Source organism: Amblyomma maculatum, chromosome 4 (genome assembly GCF_055883805.1).
Source record: "Amblyomma maculatum isolate TAMU_Amacu chromosome 4, ASM5588380v1, whole genome shotgun sequence".
NCBI lineage: Eukaryota > Metazoa > Arthropoda > Arachnida > Ixodida > Ixodidae > Amblyomma > Amblyomma maculatum.
The window spans coordinates 120,787,096-120,808,364 of NC_139347.1; the positions used below are offsets into that span (position 1 = coordinate 120,787,096).

The 21,269-nt window shown below is 45.6% G+C and overlaps 1 protein-coding gene across 1 annotated transcript in view; it reads left to right on the forward strand.

The window, feature by feature from the left end:
- Sh (Potassium voltage-gated channel protein Shaker) overlaps window positions 1–21,269 on the forward strand; it is a 64,577-nt gene that overhangs the window by 34,842 nt on the left and 8,466 nt on the right. The window contains exon 5 of the mRNA XM_084600441.1: window positions 560–1,032. Within this exon, the coding sequence (XP_084456567.1) occupies window positions 560–973 (414 nt within the window). The 3' untranslated portion in view covers window positions 974–1,032. The remainder of the gene's footprint in view (window positions 1–559; window positions 1,033–21,269) is intronic.

Genomic DNA, 21,269 nt, shown 5'->3' on the forward strand with positions numbered 1-21,269 from the left:
CTGCGGTTACTATATACCTGCCCTAAGTGGACATATTTCCTACCACTTCCAGTGCTTCGCTACCTATTGTAAACTGTTGTTCCTTCCCGAGGCTGTTGAACCTTATCTTGGTCTTCTGCATATTAATTTTAGGTCTGCTTTCCTGCTTTCCCATCTAGGTCATCAATCTTTTTTTTAATGCGTCCTCTGAGCTACCTAGCAAGACTGTGGCAAAGGGAAGGACACTAGATATTAAGGAGAGATGACAAAAGAAACGTATTAGTTTGTAGGTGGCGGTAAGTTACTGCTTCTTTGGTAAACAAGACGAAAACTTGCTGCAGCCATGCGGGAGTCCTCGCTGAAAGAATGCGCACAGCGGGAATTCATCCTGGTCTAAAAAGCCGGAAACCGGGACTGCTTTCGCGCCTGTGCAGTCGCTTTCCCGGCTCAACTAGGACGGCTACCAGTCAGTAACTGGGTGAGGCTTAATCGGCCGATAGCTTGGAAAGGGAATAATTTTATACAAAGGATTGGAGGCGTAACTCAACTTGCCCAACGTGGAGCCTTTTTCGACGTGCAGAGCATACCGGACGCGTTCTGGTGGGCCGTGGTAACCATGACCACGGTCGGCTACGGCGATATGCGTCCCGTGGGCGTCTGGGGCAAGATCGTGGGCTCGCTGTGCGCCATCGCCGGCGTGCTGACCATCGCGCTGCCCGTGCCGGTGATCGTGTCCAACTTCAACTACTTCTACCATCGGGAGACCGACCAGGAGGAGATGCAGTCGCAGAGCTTCAACCACGTCACCAGCTGCCCCTACCTGCCCGGCACCGTGGTGGCGGCCAAGCTGAAAGGGGACACGGACTCGCCAGACGATTCGGACGTCCTCGAGCTGGACGACACCGCCTCGCCGCTGGCGCTCTTCTCCAACCACCAGCAAGGCAACAACCCGGCCTCGGCGGCGGCGGCGGCCTCGCTCGAGACGGACGTCTGACGGCAGCCCGTCTGGATGCATCAAGGCGGGGGCTGGACGCCTCCCCGTCCACCCTCCAGGTGAGCCTTGACTGCCTTCTACTTGCAGAGGTTGGTGGTACCTTCACCCAAAACTCGCGGTTGGCACCACGCCAAACCAGCCTTGCAGAGCATCTACATATATGGGTTTCGAGCTTCGCTGTGAACTCTGTGAACGCGTACTACCTAAAGACAGTGCTGGTGCTGCAGATTATGTGAAGTACTTGAACGGGTAATAGAGGGAGACGGCATGGCGTTGCTGTGGTATAGCTATCGTGACGTTGCGCGCTTTTTGCAGTGCGTCTAAGCGCCGTAAATTTTTTATTCGCATTGCTGGGAAAGCGTCCACTAACTATGGAAATTAAATTAAAATCGCGATGTACAGCGTGGCAGTAATAACGGTACTTATACATCTGCATGGTAAAACGTTGTTAATAGCCGTTAAATTCGCTTAAAAAGTATAGCACGAGGATGAAAGCCGAATGCAACACGAAAAAGAAAAAGAAATCGGTATCACATGGCCCTAGCGGAACGGCTAGTATACCCTAGGACGGCTGAGGTTAGTATTATAAGTTACAACTGCCGAGTCGTGAGTGACGTGCAAGATGCCGAGTAGAAGAAAGCCGCCATATATACGGCCTCCAGCAACATAAGGTAAATTGAGCGCCTGACCAAGCTTAAAGAAAAAAATCTGAAATTTTCGAAGCTCTTGGGATTCGCTCATCGTAAGTCTGTTTTTAAGCATAACAGTCATTTCAGAATCACGGAATGCAGCCTATCTTGGGGTTGATATTTTTAATTTGCACTTTTTGACAGGTGTAGTGAGCAGCTGGCTTAAAAGAGGCGAACTAGGACTCATTATGTTTCCATACGTAAAATGTAAGGCGTAATTGTGACAGGACGTGCTGGATGGTTCATGGCAGAAGTCGAGCTGGGGTAACTGGCTGAGCCAACGTCCTATGTGTAGACGTCGTCGACGAACTCCGCGTGCAATAAGGACTGGAAAAAAGACGCCGCAATGGGGAAAAAGCTACGTGAGACATAACGGTGGATTAACAGCGCAAAATACACACAGACCAAGGAAACGACGAGACACACGTACCAGCGCTCTTCGTGTCTCGTCTCTTTCTTGGTTTGTGGGTATTTTGCGCTGTTAATCCACCATTATGCAGCAACACCAACTAGCCCAATCTGCTGTTCTACGTGAGACGTGTAGGCATACGTTGCCTTTGTTGAAGTAGCCTGGTGCCGGATGTGCATTCATGAAGGGTGTTGATGCTGCGCTTTTCACTCCGGTCCTAACGTTTACATAGGGCATCTCACGAGTAGAATACGCGTGCCTCACTCACTATGCAGTGATTGACAACAATAACGTGCGTTTGCAAAAATCTGCACAATTTTTGGTGTCTGCACATGACATGAACTGGTTAGCTCTTCAGGCTGTGGAGCCATTTCACTCGAGTTAGATCGAATATAAGTTCTCGCATCTTCGCCACTTCGCAAGTTGTTATTGTCAAGGCCCAAGGCCGTGATCCCTTATTACAATCACTTACTGGTAACCACGACTCTGGTTGCTTCCTTATGATTCTGTCTTATGTTCTAATGTCCAATCTGACAGACACTGTTTATTTACTTCATTTACTTCATGTGGTGCGGCAGCGGCTTCGTTTGGTCACACTGAAGAAACTCCGTGACCTGCGGACCACACACAATCTTGGCGTATCGTGCTCATACTATTAGATGCCCTGCCGTTCATTTAGGCCTATTCTGTATCGCATCGTACGTTGCTAGATGTCTTCTTGAGTAAAATCTATCTACCTTTCCTACTGGTTCCCTTCAAGCCATTACTCCAAAACATGTGTATCGCAGTCGTCTTCACGTACTAGGTCCTTTCTGGCGACAAGGCAGTAAGAAGTGATATTGCCAATGGTACGCCATGACGTGCGCGACACTAGAAAGTTGCACTGGCCTCTTCTACAAAACGTTGTCCTTCAACCTAGCGCTCTCTGCCGTGAATCAGTGACCAATCGAAGGTGTGTTTTTCTGTCACGGGACGTCGAATATAATCTCTGCTCGTGTTCCGCCCGCAATAAACTCACTGCAGACAGAGTTCTTCATTGTCAATTGGCTTAGAAACGTTTCCACGACGCAATGGGAGGGCTGTATATACTCTGCTGGTGGCGCTGTGAGACCGCCGTCTGCTGAAGTGCATTGTCCCAGAAACTTGGCGCTGCAGATATCTAGAAGGAAGACATCAGCTGTCAATTTTAGAACAAAATTGGGCGCTTAGTGCAAATTTGCTCGGCTAATGTTAATTTGTGTGTGTAGGATCATGTCGAGCACTATTTAGATTTCGACATAATGTTCCGGCTACAGAGGCATGACTGACAAAAGTCTGGTTGGTTCCCGCCCTGATTGAAAAACAGCTGGTGAGTAACACGAAGCAGGCGTTATTGGGGCAAAATAAGGTGGCTTCACCTACACCTAAAATTATGAGCGCGTCTGCGAAAAACACCTCAAAATAGCACTCGACATCCGCCTTCTGCTACGAGTAGACTTGCTGAATGCATTTGATAGCTGAGTGTCATTTCAGCGGTTGTGGTGAAACGAATTCAAATGTTCCAGTGAATCAAAACGTCAATACAGTGTAGTCCCAGTATCAGTGGTATGAACGTGACGATTGTTTAAGTCGCAGTATTGTCTAGCAGTATTAAGAAAAGCCGGTAGCAGTCGTCGGCTTCACTTGCGGACAAAAAATTAGAGCATTCTAATTTATGCAGATGGCCACTGAGCATACTTCAGGATAAAAAAATTTAAAATGAGGTATTGGTTACATTGGATCAAGGATATTATATTATCCGGGAGTACCAATCGTGCACGCAGTCAGCAACTCTAACCCGGCTATCAGGTGTTTCCCACACCTGCGTTCGCATTCATCGGCGCTGCTTACAGGCCTACCGTGATGTATGAAACAAAGGTACTACCGGCGTAGGAGATAAAATGATATTTACAAAACTGTTCGTACGAAACTATTAAAAGATACTACTGCTAGCGCATAGTCGTTATCTCTAATGACGGGAAAGGTACGATCAGCGCAGAAAGAAGGAAACGAACACAGCGCTTCCTTCTTTCTCTCTAACACATTCCTTGAAAAATACCTCGTTCACTGAGTAACTGATGAATAGTTAGATGTTATCTTGGAACAGTCACTCAGTGAGTTTAGGACAGTTCTGTTAAACAAGCACCGGAAAACAAGATGGGCACCAGATACCAATCTTAACGCCATGGGAGCAAAAGCGGTCGCACGGTGGGAACCCGGGCGGCGGCAAAAGCAAATAAACAGCCGCATGACTTGCCGGCGTGTCTGTTGACTATACAGCTCCACTGCTACAGTCTCAACTGTGTTCACCGGCGACCGCGCCAGCCGACTGGACGAGCCGCCAACGTCGGTGTAATGTGACAAGGGCAATGTCCTACGGTCAAAGACACAGATCTGCCGACCGAGACTGGCCTAGTGCGAACGCGCCTTTGACAATTCAGACTAAGAGGAGCGCACTAGTCGGGTGTCTTCAGGTAATTACTTCCATCGGGAGTTTACGTCGTGCGCTGACATGGCTCAGTACACAGGTAGCACGCGTTTCGCCTCGAAGGGATAGAGGCCGCCACGGTCCGAATCGAGCTTCAGCTCTTAACCTCTGAGCCCCCACAGCGAGGGGAGGACAAAAAAAAAGCACTTGTGGGCACGTATGGTTAGCTTCAGAATATAATTACACATTAAGCGCCCTACGGTTGCTTTGGAGGCCTTGGGAACCTTTGATAGACATATGGGCCCCTTTTGGCAGAAGACACTGCTTTATTTTTGTTTCGTCTATGCTCCTACGAAATCTACCGGTTTCTTTTTATTTTTTCCCGCGTGGTATAACACACTGTCACACAAGCCTTTTTTTTTTTTTTTCAAATAAACTCAACGTAATATGCCCCAGTGGCCAAGAATTAAGATCAATCTTGAAGACTGTCGTTCGATCTGTCTAAAAATATTATTTTAACCTGACCAGTTGATGTCGTCCTTCGGACAACCATGCGGTGGCTCAGTGGTTAGGCCGCTCGGCTGCTGGTCCAGAGGACGCGGGTCTTTTTATTGCAGCAGCTCGACGAGTAGCGTCGATCCTGTCGACCATTGTCCTGACGCGGTGACTTCGAGAGTGCATTTTATGGAAAACGGGATCTCCAACGCTATCGGATCGAAATTGAAAGGATCTGCAATTTTGTTAGGAACGGCTGGTACAGTGAATTTTGTTACAAGTTTTGCTCGCAAATGAGCACTTTATATTGAACAGAAAGTCGGCCTGTGCAAGGCATGTCTACGGTTCGGAGAGGCGTAACTAATGTGTACCTAAGTCCGATGAGAATAGGGCATTATTTTCTACGGAACCAAAGAGGGCAAACAGAAGACAATCCACAGAGAAGAAGAGAACACAAGGACAGGCACTAGACAAGCGCCTGTCCTTGTGTTCCCTTCTTCTGTGTGGATTGTCTTCTGTTCGCGCTTTTCAGTTCCGTAGAAAATCATGAACCAACTAGGCCCAACCGAAGTTTTATTTTAGGGCATTAGTATTTAGGTAACAAACACATGGTTTCCACTCTACGCTTCCAAACACTGTCCGTTCAGGCGCCTGAATGCATCGGCGAGCGGCATTGCGTGGTAAAGACATCACCTTAAGGGAAGAAGGTAGGCAAAATTTCCCAAAAAGTCTGTTTTTATTTTTTTTTTATTTGAAAACCCTATTCTGTCCTTTACACAGTCCAGCCTTTTATTTACGCACAAGCGAAATATTTACTCAGAAATCGACATTTTTCGAACCCTATGCGGCAACCAGACTCGTCCCCTTTGACACGTGCTTGAGATGTGCGCCCCTCCTAATCTGGGAAAAGGACTTTTATTTAAGAGCGCATTTTTTTCACGTTTAGCAGGATGGTTGTCACTCATCACACAACAGTGAAAACCTAGCTAGCAAATGTTGTTTAGCCAAAGAAATATTCAGACGCAGCCGGATTATTCGCGACTCACAATATTTTGCTCGTGCTTCGGCGTGTTTTCGCGGACAATCGACATTTGTTTATCATGAAGCTGTATATTGAGCGCTCATCCAATGACGAAGACAAAGAAGTGCTTTAAAAGGCAACGCTTTGATGCCTTCATGCTTGGGTACAGCCACATGTCTGTTTTTAAAGTCATTCAAAACGTCTTAATAGAAACAACGTCTTCCTTGCTAATATGCTTTGAATTTTTAATCTGTACATATAAATCTTAGTATTATTCTACTGCGTGCGTTAGTATTTACTCTTTTTTTTATTTTCGTTTTTTATATTTACATTTCCTTCTCTATTCCCTAGCATTTATTTCTTTTTTTTGATGTAGTTATACATCTCAAAATCTAATATCTCTGCACCCTAATTCTTGGCCGATCCCCCTGTGTGGGTATGTGCCATCTAATTAGAGGAGAACAAAAACAACAACAACAACGTTTCCACGGGTACCAGCATAAGTCGGCAAGCAATGACACGAATCTTCGCAACACTGTCCAGCGGCGGACGCCGCAGTGACCGCACCGAAGCTCTCACGCTTGATGGAACGCGTAGAGACCATGAAGGCAAATTTTGGCGACCGTGGCAATGACCTGATTGGCATTACCCTTCTCTTGTGTGCCGTCGCCGTAAGCTATTTGTACAAGCATGCGGTGAGGATTTGCATCTGGTGGAGGAGGCTGCGCGACAAGGAGTTGCTTGCGCGTAAACACAGCAATGTGTAAAGTGGTTTTCAGCGCACCGGTTCGAGATGTCCAAACGGCAAGCATCGGGCAGCTCGGCTCGCGCTGGCATTTTAGGTCGCACAAAATTTCGACAAGGTGGTTCACATCCCACTGATTATGCGAAGCTGAATGACGGCAACTATGCTTCATGCAGAGGGCTACATTACAGGTTACTAAGGAGGTCTGTAGGGCAAGGCAGCTAGCACAGAAAAGATGTGTTGATAATGGAGGTGACTAACAGACTGATGGCTATTAAAAACATTTGACGGAATGTATACTTCTAGAGTGCTATATTGTAATTAAGCTATTTCTCAACATTAAAGAGAATTATCTAAAAAAATAAATTTTGCTGCATTGGACCCTTTTAATCAGAAACTGCTAGAGCCAGGGGGATACAAATTTAGAGCTATTGAGTAAACATTACAGAGAAGAATTCTTATTGACCTGTAAGTTTTCAAATCCTTAGCGTCTCTTTCTTAGCATCCCCAACTCATCATTGCATCTCAGAGGTGAAGTTTGAGCGGCAGCGCCTGTCAAATCTGCCTTTTCACGTGGTCTCATGACGTCAAACAACCCGAAGAACAGCCATTGCATGGTCATATGTCTCCTGCAAACTAGCACTTGCCAGGGCCATGACCATAGTTTTTCGCTCAGAACGCCGGCGAAACCTACGCCGGATTTTTTGGTAAACAGAGCTTCTAACGCGATCGCGTTATAATATACGGAGCACACTTGGCGTTTCACATTTTTTCAATTATATTACGCAAGAAAAGTTTGGTTTGTCATGTTCATGAGCGAGGGCACAAACGCAGTGGTCCAAAATATATGTAAAGTATTTCCTAATTTTCGGTATAGGTGGTTTGTGAGAACACTTTCGTCGCCAAAGGGTTCTCCGTATTATTATGGCTGGGAATACATACGTCTGTTTCGGGATGTTGAAGCCCACGTATCCCTTACCACCCTTTTCGGCCGCGATGTATCTACTGAGAAGATACTTGATAGTTTTGCCTGCCCAGTATTACGGAGGAAACCAGGAACAATATGCTTGATATTGTAGGCACAATGCCCCGGTGCTACGCATAAGTAGCATGCGAGTTACGCTGTACTTGAAGCTATTCTCGACCACCATCTTGGATTCTTTAACGCGCACCGACATTGCAAAATCCTACGCGGGAGCCTTTCGCTCTTCACCAGCATCGAAATGCAACTCGGTTTAGAGTGCAGTGGCCTTGGCCTCAGCGGCCAAGCGCCAGGAGCACCTGAGCAATAGCGAGAAGTCATCGTCGACAGCTACATATGCAGCGACAACACCGCTTGGAAAAACTTGGATAAATACAAAGTAAAAGCACAGGCGTGCACTGGTTCACAACGTGCTCATTTATTGAAAGCGGTGAAGTATATTGCAAGAAATTACGTGCTTAACATACAAAAAATGCTTTCAGAGTACACTATTTCACTGATTCTTCGAGGTTACACGCTCTCGTTCGGCTACAGCGATAAAGGAATCACTCACACACCGTACATCACGTTATGATATCAGCTTCTATAAATTCCACCGTCAGCTCGTCACGTGCCCTGCACAAGCACGGCAATATAGCCGAAGCGCGGTTTACACTTGTGTTTTGCACAGTGTATAGGTGGAAATGTAATTGTTGTGGTGATAACGGATTTATATTTTCAAATAGAAGGATACTGAGGCAACGATCAGTGTGGGCGATTAAGTACGTATTCTCTACAAGGAAGTGGTGTCTTGCAAGTTACTTGAGCCCTTCATGGAACGACCGTAATTTTTGTTTAAGTAACATCGTTTTGCAATTTGGAAAGTAACTTCTTACTTCCACTCCGTATTGAATAAAAAGCGGCATTTTAATAGTCGAAAGGATAACCGTTTTGACGTCATAATGATTAGCCAAATTATGCAATCGATGCGACAAACAAAGTGCACGGGCCGAAAAAGAGCATTTATATCAATGGGCGACAACAGCTTCTAGGCATCCGATAAAATTTTGCCGAACGCGAAAGTCTCTGACATCTGCAAGTGCCAAAAGCGAAGATATATATTCAATATATATAGGCGTGATCGACCTCAAAGGCGCGGGGGAGGCGTCCTCCTGGGAATAAGAAAAACTTTTACATCATTCGTCATTGACACTGGATCCGATTTAGAAATAATCTGGACAGCTTGCATGATTTCGTCTTCCAAAATTTTGATAAGTAACTGCTACCGCGCACCAGATTCCGACTGTTGCTTTCCAAATAAACTTCGTGAAAGCATGACGAGGGCGCTTGAACTCTTCCAGGCCGATATCACTTATCTGTTTGGGGATTTTAACTTTCCGCAGATTGACTGGATAAAGCTATCATCTCCTTGTAATGTCTCAACAAATCTCATAAATGTGACTTCAGATTTTAACCTATTTCAAATAGGTACCAAGCCCACCCGTGGTTTCAATATATTGGACCTCCTCTTTACAACAGCACCTGAAACAATTAGTAACATAAATTTTTTTGGAGGGATTCAGTGACCACAATTTGCTTCAGGTGACTATTAATATTCCGCTACCATTATGTGGCACTGCGAGAAAGCAAATTCGTGATAACAATAGAGCTGATTACAATGCTATCAACACAGAACTTCAGGAATTTTCTGACAATTTTCTGACAATTTTCTGACTCCTCCCTGGTTTCTCTGACCGGTCTGTCAATGACAACTGGGTGCTATTTAGAGAGATGCTGGCAAGCTTGGTACAAAACCATGTTCCCCTAGTCACTATAACAAATGATAAATCAAACCTTCGGTTTACAAAAAATCACAATCGAATGAGGAGTAAGAAAAAACGGCTGTACCAAGATGCAAAACGCGTGAATTCTCCGATTGCTTGGAGTAAGTATAAAAACTACCTGAAAACATACTGCTCTGTTCTTTGTGACGCTAAAGCTAAATATTTTTCACAAGACCTTCCTTCTCTGCTAAAGAATAATCCGAGAAAATTCTGGAAGATAATAGGTCAGCGTAGCATGAATGATGACATTTCCATACACGACATCAATAACATTCCTTACTCTGATGTTGACTGTCCAAAAGTATTTAACTCTTTTTTTACATCAGTATTCACTACAGAAGACAGTTCTAATGTTCCCCACGTATCTGATTTTGACTACCCGTATATGGCTCCGATTGACATAACATTAGATGGCATTGTTCATTTGATCACTAGCCTTAAGGTATCCTCTTCAAGTGTCATTGATGAGATCCATTCCAAAATATTAAAAAACACTATTTCTGTGTCTAGTACTCTCTTCATATATTTCGGCAATCATTATTAACGGGCAAGCTCCCTGACGATTGGAAGATAGCAAAAGTGGTACCAGTTTACAAAAGTGGCAAACACTCCCGCGAAAACTACCTCCCCATTTCACTAACATGCATCTGCTGCAAGATGCTTGAGCACATTATTGCGTCTAATATTTATGGTTACCTGGAATCTAATAATTTCTTCATTCCCAATCAACATGGCTTTAGAAAAGGCTTTTCTTGCGAGTCACAGCTTTTCGAATTCACTACTGACCTTCATTCCAATATGAACAACAACTTACAAATTGACTGCGCCTTTCTTGACTTCTCAAAAGCGTTTGATCGCGTAGCACACTGTCGCCTAATAACGAAGATTTCTGCTCTTAGCTTAGAGTCTCTAACTTTGTCATGGATTGGCAACTTCCTTTCTAATCGCCAGCAATTCACAATTGTTAATCATTATTCCTCTCCCCTCTCAGATGTTACGTCGGGTGTACCGCAAGGAAGTGTCCTTGGTCCGTTATTCTTCTTAATTTATATCAACGACTTACCGAAAACATTTCATCCAAAATGCGAATATTTGCTGATGACTGCATTATATATAGAGTAATAGAAAGTACTGGTGACCACAGCGCACTTCAATGCGACTTGGATATCATTAACAATTGGTAACACATGGCTAATGACCTTGAATGTCTCCAAGTGTAACATAATCTCGTTTACTCAAAAGCCAGCTACTTCTAACTTTCCTTACACCATTAGTAACAACATATTGGTGCGGAAAAATGAATATAAATACTTAGGTATATTCGCCTAACACCGAATCTCTCGTGGGCGAATTATATAATTACCATTTCAGCTAAAGCTTCCCGGTCATTAGGCTTCCTGCGCCGCAACTTACATAGCGCTCCTTCAATGTGCGTAAACAAGCCTATTTTACATTTGTTAGATCTCAACTAGAATACACCTCTCCCATTTGGTCTCCCCATCAAAAATACTTAGTCGATATAATAGAATCAATCCAAAACAGGGCCAGTCGTTTCATACAAGAATTATAGTTATCATTCAAGCGTAACGCAAATAAAGCGTAACGCTGGAACTTTCGCTCCCTCCGTTAAGACTGCGTCGAGATATTGCCTTTCTATCTCTATTTCACAAATTATACCATGCCACTCATTCCCCGTTATCGCACCTGCAACGACCCTCTTATTCGTCAACCAGATGCCACTCTAACTACAGTTTTACACGCATTTTTGGCAGTACTCATGCCTTTAACTTTTCGGCCCTGCCACCTGTTATACGCCTGTGGAATTACCTTCCAAACCACATCGCCTCTCAGCGCAATCGTGAAATTTTCCATGATCATCTAGCCAAACATTTCATCGACAACTGTACTTAGGACGTTCTCATCTGTATCAGGGAGCCATGACTTTGTTTTCACTTTATCTCCCTGTCTTATCACATGTGGTTGCTACGTTGTTACTATTTTTTATTTTCCCGTCTGAAAGATATGCATCTGTTTTTCTGCCAGGTTACCTTATATGTATGTTTTCTTGTTTAATTTTTTTGTTCATGTTGAGCTTTTTCTTTTGCGTGGTTGATATATTTGCAATAATTGCTTAATATATTTTCGTATTTAACACTGTTCATTCCTGCTGATTTTGCTGCTTTTTTAGGCACTAGTATATGCATCTATACTTCTTGTACCCCCCTTGCACAATGCCTCCCTGGAGGCCTGTAAGGTATTGTAAATAAATAAATAAATAAATAAAAAGAACAGCTTGCACACATAGGAGCAGCGGGGGGAGATCATCCACCATGAAAGCATTTTGGCATGTTTTTGTCCTAACCGTATTACAGTTCTCTTACGCAGGCAATTTCTTTCTGGTTTTCGGTGATCTTTAATTTTATACATGCCGCTGCCTTGGCACTAATTAAACCACTCGTGTGAGAGAGCTGGTGTCAGTTGCTTTTTATTTTTCCCTGTAAACTGTTCGCACTCAACTTTACCCGTAAAGCCTCTTCAACACGTCCAGTTCCGCATTGCCAGAAGTCATTTCCGCGTTATTGCCAGAAACGTTACGGAACCATCGCAGAGCTCGAAAAGCGTAAATGCACTGTTGGAAGCAAAATATTGTCCGAAGCGAGTGTGCTGAAAAGCAAGAATTCGATGCTGCCATACAAGTCAGTCGCCTGGTACGCCTGCAAACGGGAGGAAATGAAAGTGTATGGAATGGAAAAGGATAGCGATAAAGCCAACAGACCGGAAGGGAGCTCAGTTGTAAAATCGTGTATCGTATCCGTTCTTTCCCGGTGTTCTGAAAACGGGAATGCGGAGAAGCATATTTCTCAGCGTAGCACAAAACAAGAAAGAAAAGACAGCGAGTTCATTTACCTGCGTTTACACAGATCTCAAAGCACATTTAAGCATTTATTACTGCTCGTAATTAAACAACCACCTCGCTCATGGCCCCATTTGAGAAAAGAAGGTGGTCTTATTTTCATGTGTCTTTGATGATTGACTCCGAAAAACTGACAAGATTCGCTGCGCCGTCCGTGCAGATGTATAGCCGGTGCCCGTGGTTATGTTTCAAATGCTCTCTAGACGAAACTATCACCCACACAGTTGCGTCGCAATAAGATATTGGTGAAGGTTTGAATCCTCCTCCATATTGTTGTCTTATTTTTTATTTCTCATTTTTTTGCATATTTCTGTCGGCAAAGCAATCGAGCTTCTAACAGAAAGCTGTCATTTCTACGTTCTAAGTTATCTGTTGCACGCCTGTGGATGTATTCTTCGATGCGCCGATAAGCGCTTCTTTAAAACCAAAATGGCGCTTACACGTGCTTTGCAGGCTCGCTTGTTTAGCGGGGTAGTTCGAACGTACAGGCTCGTCCACTCTTAGAGAGAACAAGTGATCACGTGGTTGCTTTCTCTGAAGTGCCATTGCGTCCGACACGGCAACACCTGGGTCAGATGCAATGACACTACGAAGAGGGCGGCCACGAGCTAGCGTGTTCACCTGAGAGTGGACGACGCTGTACATCCAGATTGGAAGTGTGAATAAGAAACCCCCAGACCCCCAAGTGTGCGCCAGCAACAGCGTGACAGTGTGAACGCGTTGTTCTTATCTTTTCCTGCATGAGCTTGCTTAGCACTGTCTCTTTCCTTCCTTGTTTATTTTATTTATTTTTTTTTTTTTGTTCGCGCATCACTCAAGAGGGATGTTTCAGCGAAAACGGCAGAGAAACGAATTTTCGCCTCGTCTGTGGTCTCCCGCTCGTATTCACATAAGCGTACCTTTTTTTTTTTTTTTTTGATTTCACGTTTTTCATATTGCCGAATATCTGTCCGGTCCCTGCAGGGAGAGTAGAACGTAGAATACGATTAAAGAGCGTTTACTTCGTGTTGTGCAGATTTTTGTTTCCGAATATGATGCCTGCCTCAATGCGTCCTTAAGTCTGCGGCGCCTCTGAAGAAAAAAAAAATCCAAACTCGCAAGTAAAATACACCGAATTCAAATAAAGCGCCAAGAGTTCACCGTGTCTATAAACAACCAAAAATATTATTTTGCTCAGGCCCTGCCTGAAATTTCCGCCCGTGATAACAAGTTCAAGCAGTGTTATTTCGCCATTGTAGACTTTTCGTTTCCTTTTCGCAGAACTGCCGCGCCCCCCTCTTGCCAGAGCAGCCGAGCTGCAAAGTTGGGCATAAAAGTCGTGCACCGACAGCCGAATTTTCTCTCGTCACCGCAGATAGGCATCTTGAGATAGCGCATGCTGCACTTCGCACACACTACACACGCTGCTGAGAGGAGTGAGGGGGGGGAGGGGGGGGGGGGTGCACGGGCCAAGGCAGAAGCGCCGGGAAGCAACGCTGCCGGGTCAAAGCAGCGCTCGTGGTCGACGCCTCGTAAGCACATTCACAGGAGCACCGGCCGGATGGAGGCCGATGCCCTGGGCCACTGGGACGACGCGGGTCGATGCCATGACGTCAATGTGACGTCATAGCCGCGAGCTTTTTCTTCACCCCCTCGACTTCCCCCAGTCATCGTGGTCTTGTTCCTTCGCCGCTGCCGTTCACGGAAGCTTGGCACAGAACCCCCCTCCACTCAAAAAGGAGCGCCGTGATTATCGGTTTGCAAGCTGCGGCTTCCTCTGAAGCTAACTTCCTGGCATTTTCCTGGAAGCATAGCATTCTGCGTGAACTGCGGCACTGCAATGAAAGAAACGTTAAGCTCGAAGGTATTCGCTTCGCGCCACCATGCGGACAATTGTTCCTCACGTCAAAGTATGCTTCCAGATATAGAAGTCGCAGCGTGTAAATTAAATGACCTCGCTAGACTAACTTTCAGACTCTTTTCTATATTTGCTTGGCTTCAAGATTTTAAATATTGCTAATAAAAATGCTAGCGCCACACAACCAATGCTACCGAATCTTAAGCTAGCTCTGTGGCTGCCACTGAAATAGTCGTCCCATTCAGATTATTCCATAGAAATATGCCCCACAAGTGTCTCACACGCACGCATCAAGTTTAAACTTGAGCCACGAAGAGAATCGGAGCTTCCATTCTCGTACACACCGAGAAGTCGGCAAAGCAAAGGAAAACACGGAGGTCGTCAGCACCCGCGTGCAGCGACAGGGTGTTAGAGGCGAGAGCGAATGCGCGAAGGAACGGGGTCACGAGCGGACGAAGAGGATGGGAGAACGGAGGAAAGCTCTCCGCCGCGGCACGCTATGGCGGAGTGGCACGCGAACGGTACGATACCGTCGGCAGCCAGCCGCTTTTAATTCAATGAGCGTGCAGATGGGTCCTGCCTGCGCGCTGGAAGCTGAGCGCACCCGCACACAAGAGCTGCTGAGGCCGCAGCGGAATTTCCCATCGGCGCCTCTCTCTCTCCTGTTTCCCCTGGAAAAAATTAAGCTTATCAAAAGCCCCTGGACAATCTTCATTTGTGGGGCTGTAACTTTGAAATTCCCCACGAACGCTCTTGAGCCATAATTTTGATTCAATGACTCACTTACGCTTTAATCTCTTTTGCGGGATTTCTCGTGGGAAAAAGAAGCATTTCTCGTCACATGGGGCGAGGGGCGATTTTTGGAATAAGAAAGAAACAATTTATACGGTAAATAAGGCTCGATTACTTAATACATTTTTCGCTGCAAATTCGTTTCGACAATCTCAAACTTTTCAACGGGTGCTGAAATCTTCGACAATGAGCAGCTGCAATCTTCGACAATAAGCAGCTGCTAGTTAATTGGTTCCGCAATACGAGAACACAAAAGCGTTCGAAAAACGTACAAACAGTGCGCGCTCAGTAAATAGGTGGTTCTGCGCATTTCGCCTCCAACAACACGGAGAAGCATGGAACCCCCAAGCTTCCACTCAGCTGTCAAAACCTTTTCCAACGTAATTCCAAATAGGAAGCAAAAACGTTAGCGCTGTGCAACGAGCAAACTGGTTATCATTTCACGAAGAAAAAAAAAAACGTTTTGACGCAGCCATAATTTAAGAGAGTGCGTTGTTGGCCGAGTCGGTCAGACATATCTTCAAGGTTTACTGCGCACACACAAAACAAGGACGAGAAAGGTACACAACAAGCGCAGACTCGCGACTGAAATTCATATGGAAGGAAACACATCGTATATGCCTTCAAGCGTCATATCTAATTCCCATGCGTAGTTCAGAAATATGCCTTCTTTTTCATAAAGGTTGATTGAACGGTCACTTACACAATCAACCCCCTCGCTTACCAATTAAAAACGCCTTCGGCAAGTTCCCGTGCGACCTGGTCTCTGCTTCTCTTTAAAATTTTTATTTTCTTCAGCAAAGGTAGGCATGGCTTGTCACGTGTAGCTCCCGGACAAGCGCCGCAGTGCAAGGCTAAATTCTACCCTGGCTTAGTCCACATAGAAAGCTGGTGTTCCCTTAAGCGGTCATTTAAACAACTCCCCGTCTGACCGATGTATGCCCTTCCACGGGTTAGGGGGACCTCGTAAACAACGCCCGTCCGACAACTTCCATATGGGTTGGCATGACGCTTCACGCAGTCTTGCGTACTTTTCCCTTCGGACATGATAAGCGGGCATAACGATATAACGATACCAATTTGCATGGTGCAGAAAGCACCACCGGCACGTCGTATCTTTTCGCCACATTCTTCAAGTTGTGGGAAACCCTGTGGAGGTAGGGCAGCACCGCAGGCCTTCTTTTCTCTGACCTGCCATTTTCCTGGCACGGTCTGGCTTTCAGCTTCCGTAGGAGCTTCTCTGCCGCAGAGGCAATGACAGAAATCTGGAACTCAGCTTTCACCAACCTATTGGCCTGATTACTGAGACTCGCATCTACCAGGTGCACGCAAGACGTATCCAAGGCGCCTTGCATACAATAAGGTGCGATGGCTCGTTTCACAGTCTTCGAATGTGCCGATCCAAATGGTAACAGGTCTTTCTGGGCTCGTGGTGAGTGCATCCAACATACGTGATCTGGCGTTAAAGTCAGGTTAATATCTAAAAACTATTTTGTGTGTGCACAGTATACCTTGAAGATACGCAGTCATAAGTTCTCCGCTGCGAAACTTGTCGCATTCTGCGTTCGTGGTTCACGTTCGTTTCATTTATTTACACGTACCTGAGTTAGGAGAGAGTGCTGAGCGCATCATATGCGCTGTTTTATTGGAACTTTTTGTGCCAAGCCACACGCTATCGGACGACGCAGTAACTTCTTATACGCGGTCTGAGTGCCGCAAGCGTGGAACTCCCGTTCGAAAGTGTAGCCGCATATTCTTCACAGCCGAATGACTAATATTTCATTTAGGAATGCATTTTAGCATACATCCTCTTCTTTGTGAGCCTAACATTTTCTATCCCTCCGTTCGGCCGTACTATCGGAAAACTGCCGAGAGTACAATGCACTCGAAAAAATTCTGGAAACGTTTAATCTCCGTGTTTGAGTATATCGCACGGCAGTATTGCTGGCTCCTCCTGAGGCTCTCCTTGCTGATCCTCTTTCACGTTCATGCACTTTGTCACTAGCCTAACTAATCATTAATTCCTTAATTTCTTCTTCTATAATCTAACGCATGCTAATTGGCATTTACTTCTAAGCTACTAAGCTACCACATTATGTGCAAGAGCATTCGACATAGATAAGGACTTGCTTAATTTAACCAAGCCGTTCCAATGTGCGTGGTAGCGGAGAAATGTTTCTGAATCGGAGTTCAAGTGTCCTGGGTTCGTTTCCCCTTTGTAAAGCCCCAGCCAATACGGGCGTCACATGGTCTCGTGACGTCACACAAGTCACCGGCCAATCAGTGCAAGGCCAGTCAACCTGACAACTACCTCGTGCCAGGGTCGTTACCGTGATTCTTTGGCCACGATGTCAACACAGACGGCAGGATTTTCTGCAAAACGAGACATTTAACGTTGTCGCGTTAAAGCTTTCATATCCCGCTGATACCTCTAGTATAGATATTTTATGAGCGCATACGAAGAGTGTGCGGTGTTCGATTTACATATTTCAGCTGTGGTCGTAGAGTAACTATCCTTGCTTATAAAGATGCATTTCAGCTTGCAGAAAGCAAGTCCAAATTAAGCATTGAGGAACGGTGTGCGCTTGGCATAAAAGCAGCCCACAGAAAGGTGGAACGGATCCAGGGAACACTATCGCAGGTTTACTGCTAGGCGTGAGCCGCTAAAGAAGGGAGTTCGCGCATCGACGAAATAGGAGCACGTGGAAAGAGATAAGGATGCCCTATCAGTGGAAGGAATGCTAGAAGGTTTCGCCAGAGCACCAATATTCTCCCCAGGAAAATCCCGTCTTGCTATTAAAATAAAAGGTCATTTGAGACTTGCCTCGGAAGATTGCTGTGAGCAAAGCAAGTGACATCAACACAACCTTCCAAAATACCGCAGTGCACGTGAAGGTGTTTAAACAAAGGAAAAAACAGCGCTAAATATGACAGAACACACAGAAAGACGAACGGGACAGGCGCTGACTCCAACTGACTCCAACTGAGGACAAACTCAGTTGGAGTCAGCGCCTGTCCCGTTCGTCTTTCTGTGTGTTCTGTCTAATATTTGGCGCTGTTTTTTCCTTTGGTTAAACACAGTGTCAGACCAACTAGCCCAGCAAGAGATACTGTTGGCACGTGATGGACTGCCCTAGTTTACTACGTTGCGTTTATAAGAGCCTACGAATAAACTTGCCGCCGTAGTGAGCGTCTGGCAGCACAGTGAGCTCTTGTTTGAAACTTCCCCTTCGCAATAAATCAAGTAACAATGGTGTTAGTAGTAGATTTCATGGCAGCTCTTTAGAGCGAAAGCTTTTACTTAATTCGAAAGTGGATCATAAATTCCGTGCCTGTGCGGACCTTGGTTTGATATTATGGAACCTTGCATAGCAACATGTGTTTTCCCTGTCCGTGAAGTAACCTTGTCCGCTTAGCACAGCGATAGCATAAGAAAACATAGCATAGGGGAAAAACAGCACTTCAGAAACTCAGAGAGCGGACTCGAACCCAAGTTTTTCTCGTGGAAATCGAATACGAAATTTTGTAGCTGTCTTTTGTCCTGTGCACTTTATTTCGTCGTCTTTTTAAACTTCTGAAGACAAAGCAAAACCGTTTTCAGAGGATGCTTAACACATATTTCCGAGCGCCTTCTCGATTTAACTTCGTTACAATGCTAACCTATTTAATTTTCTTTCGTGAAGCGGCGTTTTAGATGCGAGATGTAATTATGTTGATTTAAATTGAATGGGACCTGAGAAAAGGAGGGATGTTTTATTATAACGTTACATTTTACGTGCTCACAAAGTCATGAGCATGCAGCACGCTGCTTGTTAAGTCGGTCCGTCATCGGCTATGTACTCCCGCTAGGAAGAGGAGGGGCGACAGGGAGTAATGGGCGGTTTCGAGGGCTGTGAACGAGACTGCCTCATAATTCCATGTGGCATTGCCAGTGCCATACCACATGAATGAAGACGCTAGCGTGACGCTGAAATGCACTCTTTATTAGGGCGACAACCTTACTAGGTTATGTCGGCACTGGAATTGTCTGCAAAATCTGTCCGAAAAATGTGTCGCCGGATGTGACGCCATCAGTCATGACCCGAAGAGCAGTGGGGGGAATTATATAAAGGTAGTGATTAATCAATGCAGATTCATGGTGATTGGCCATAAATCATGATCAGTTGTGCCATTAATTAATGACACTAGTTAAAAATCATTGAGCATGACGCTAGACTATGAGAGCATCACGTGACAAAGTCATATGACAGTCAAGTTTAATAAAAATGTAAAATATCACGTCACTAATAAATTATCACGTGACAGCCAAGTTGCATGAAAATATGACTTGGCTAATATGTGACAGGCAAGTTGCATGATAATGTCACGCGGCTATGAGAACGCCACGCGACAGGAGTGGAGCCGTAGTGGCAATCCCACACGTACAGGACCACTGCAACAAATGAGCGGCAAGGAACGCCACGCGACAGGAGAGGAGCCGTAGTGCCGATCCCACACGTACAGGAGCACTGCAACAAACTAGCGGCAAGGAACGCCACGCGACAGGAACGGAGCCGTAATGCCGGTCCCACACGTACAGGACCACTGCAACAAACGAGCGGCAAGGAACGCCACGCGACAGGAGCGACGGTGTATCTTCCAATCCGGCGCTTGCAGGAGCCCTGCAACTAACGCGCGTCAAGGAAACGAAATTAACCCTGTGCGGCAGAAGCCCTGGACTTGCTAGCAAAAGGTAAACAAGGGGCGCACAATGCACCACGTGTAGCAGCAACGCTCAGGCATTTACATTTGTCGAGTGTTGATTGTACGGTGCTCTTAGAAGCTTTCTTTAGAAGTGGTATGGGGAGGGGGGGGGGGGCGGCGGCTTAGCTCCGCCTACAAAAGAACTAAGCAACTCCGAGGTGGTAATAGCATCAAGCGTTCTCGGCGATCATCGAACTATGAATGACCGCTGCTAGGTGTAAAGTCCACAAGAAAACATCGACACAAAGCCAACAAGAGCAAGTAGAACAATCTGGAACAATGTGAAAAAAGGCGCGAGTGGCTGCAATCATCGGGGTAAATCTCGGCGCATCTTGCGCTGCAAAAGAAAGTGATAAATGTGCCTCCGTCAGGTTAGTGTGTCCACGAACAGAACAAAATATTCGCGGCGTTATCTGGATTGCCCTGTGTATTACAAGCAAATTGATAAGGCCACATGTCGACGGCTATTGGCAGTAGCAAATAAATATTGCAATAGTTCGCGGAAATATTGGCATAGAATGAGCGTCATTGAGACAAGATGAGAGAGGCGCACAAGAGCGTACACTGCATCTGCAGCCACAACCCGTAGCAGAGATGCATCCTGTAAAGCGTGCTTCGCCTGCATTGCTAGGCTGTTTTGGGCTAAGCCAACTTCAAGAATTAGGAGGACGCTCAAGCTTTTTCTGCAGCACACTCGATAGCGGCTTTAGCACCGCCTTTTCTTCCACGATTCCTATATTTTTGTTCAAGTTGTTTTTTTGAAGGCGCACTACCTGTCTCACTTCTCGATGGACATTACACTTACAATAAATGTCATACAACCTGAAGTACGTACATCTGTCGAGGGTTCCAATGCCTATCGCTAACTATCCTCCAATTTGACTAGCAAATAGAGGCTAAATGGCTAGCCAAATGGCATGATACCACCCTGAACGCTGTGCGAAGTACAGTTCCCGCGTATTTTTGTGTTCCAAGTACGCCTACTTTTTGTGGCACAGGCTCCTACGCCATCGCGTAAAACGCGCGATTATGGCGCTTGTATGACGCAAACGTCTTACAGAAAAATATTGGTATTAATGCGTGAGCATTGTATAGCTTTATAGGCGGTTTTCGCGTGGACATGACCTTATCGAAGCTGTATAAGAGGAACTAGTTGGTATATCGGGAAAAGAATAGTGTCATCGGATAGAGCGTCAAGGAAAAGTGTGCAAGTAACAAAATGGTTGATATGGTTCATTAGTTTATTACGTAGAGCAACCTAAGTCAATCAGACGTCGAAATAACCGGGAGAGGGGTAATGTCGACGTGCATAGGGAGTCACGTGGTACTCGACTTCTGGTGATGTAGGCCTACTTCCGGTGGCGGGAACTTTGAAATGCTTGAACGTGGACGAGCGGGAA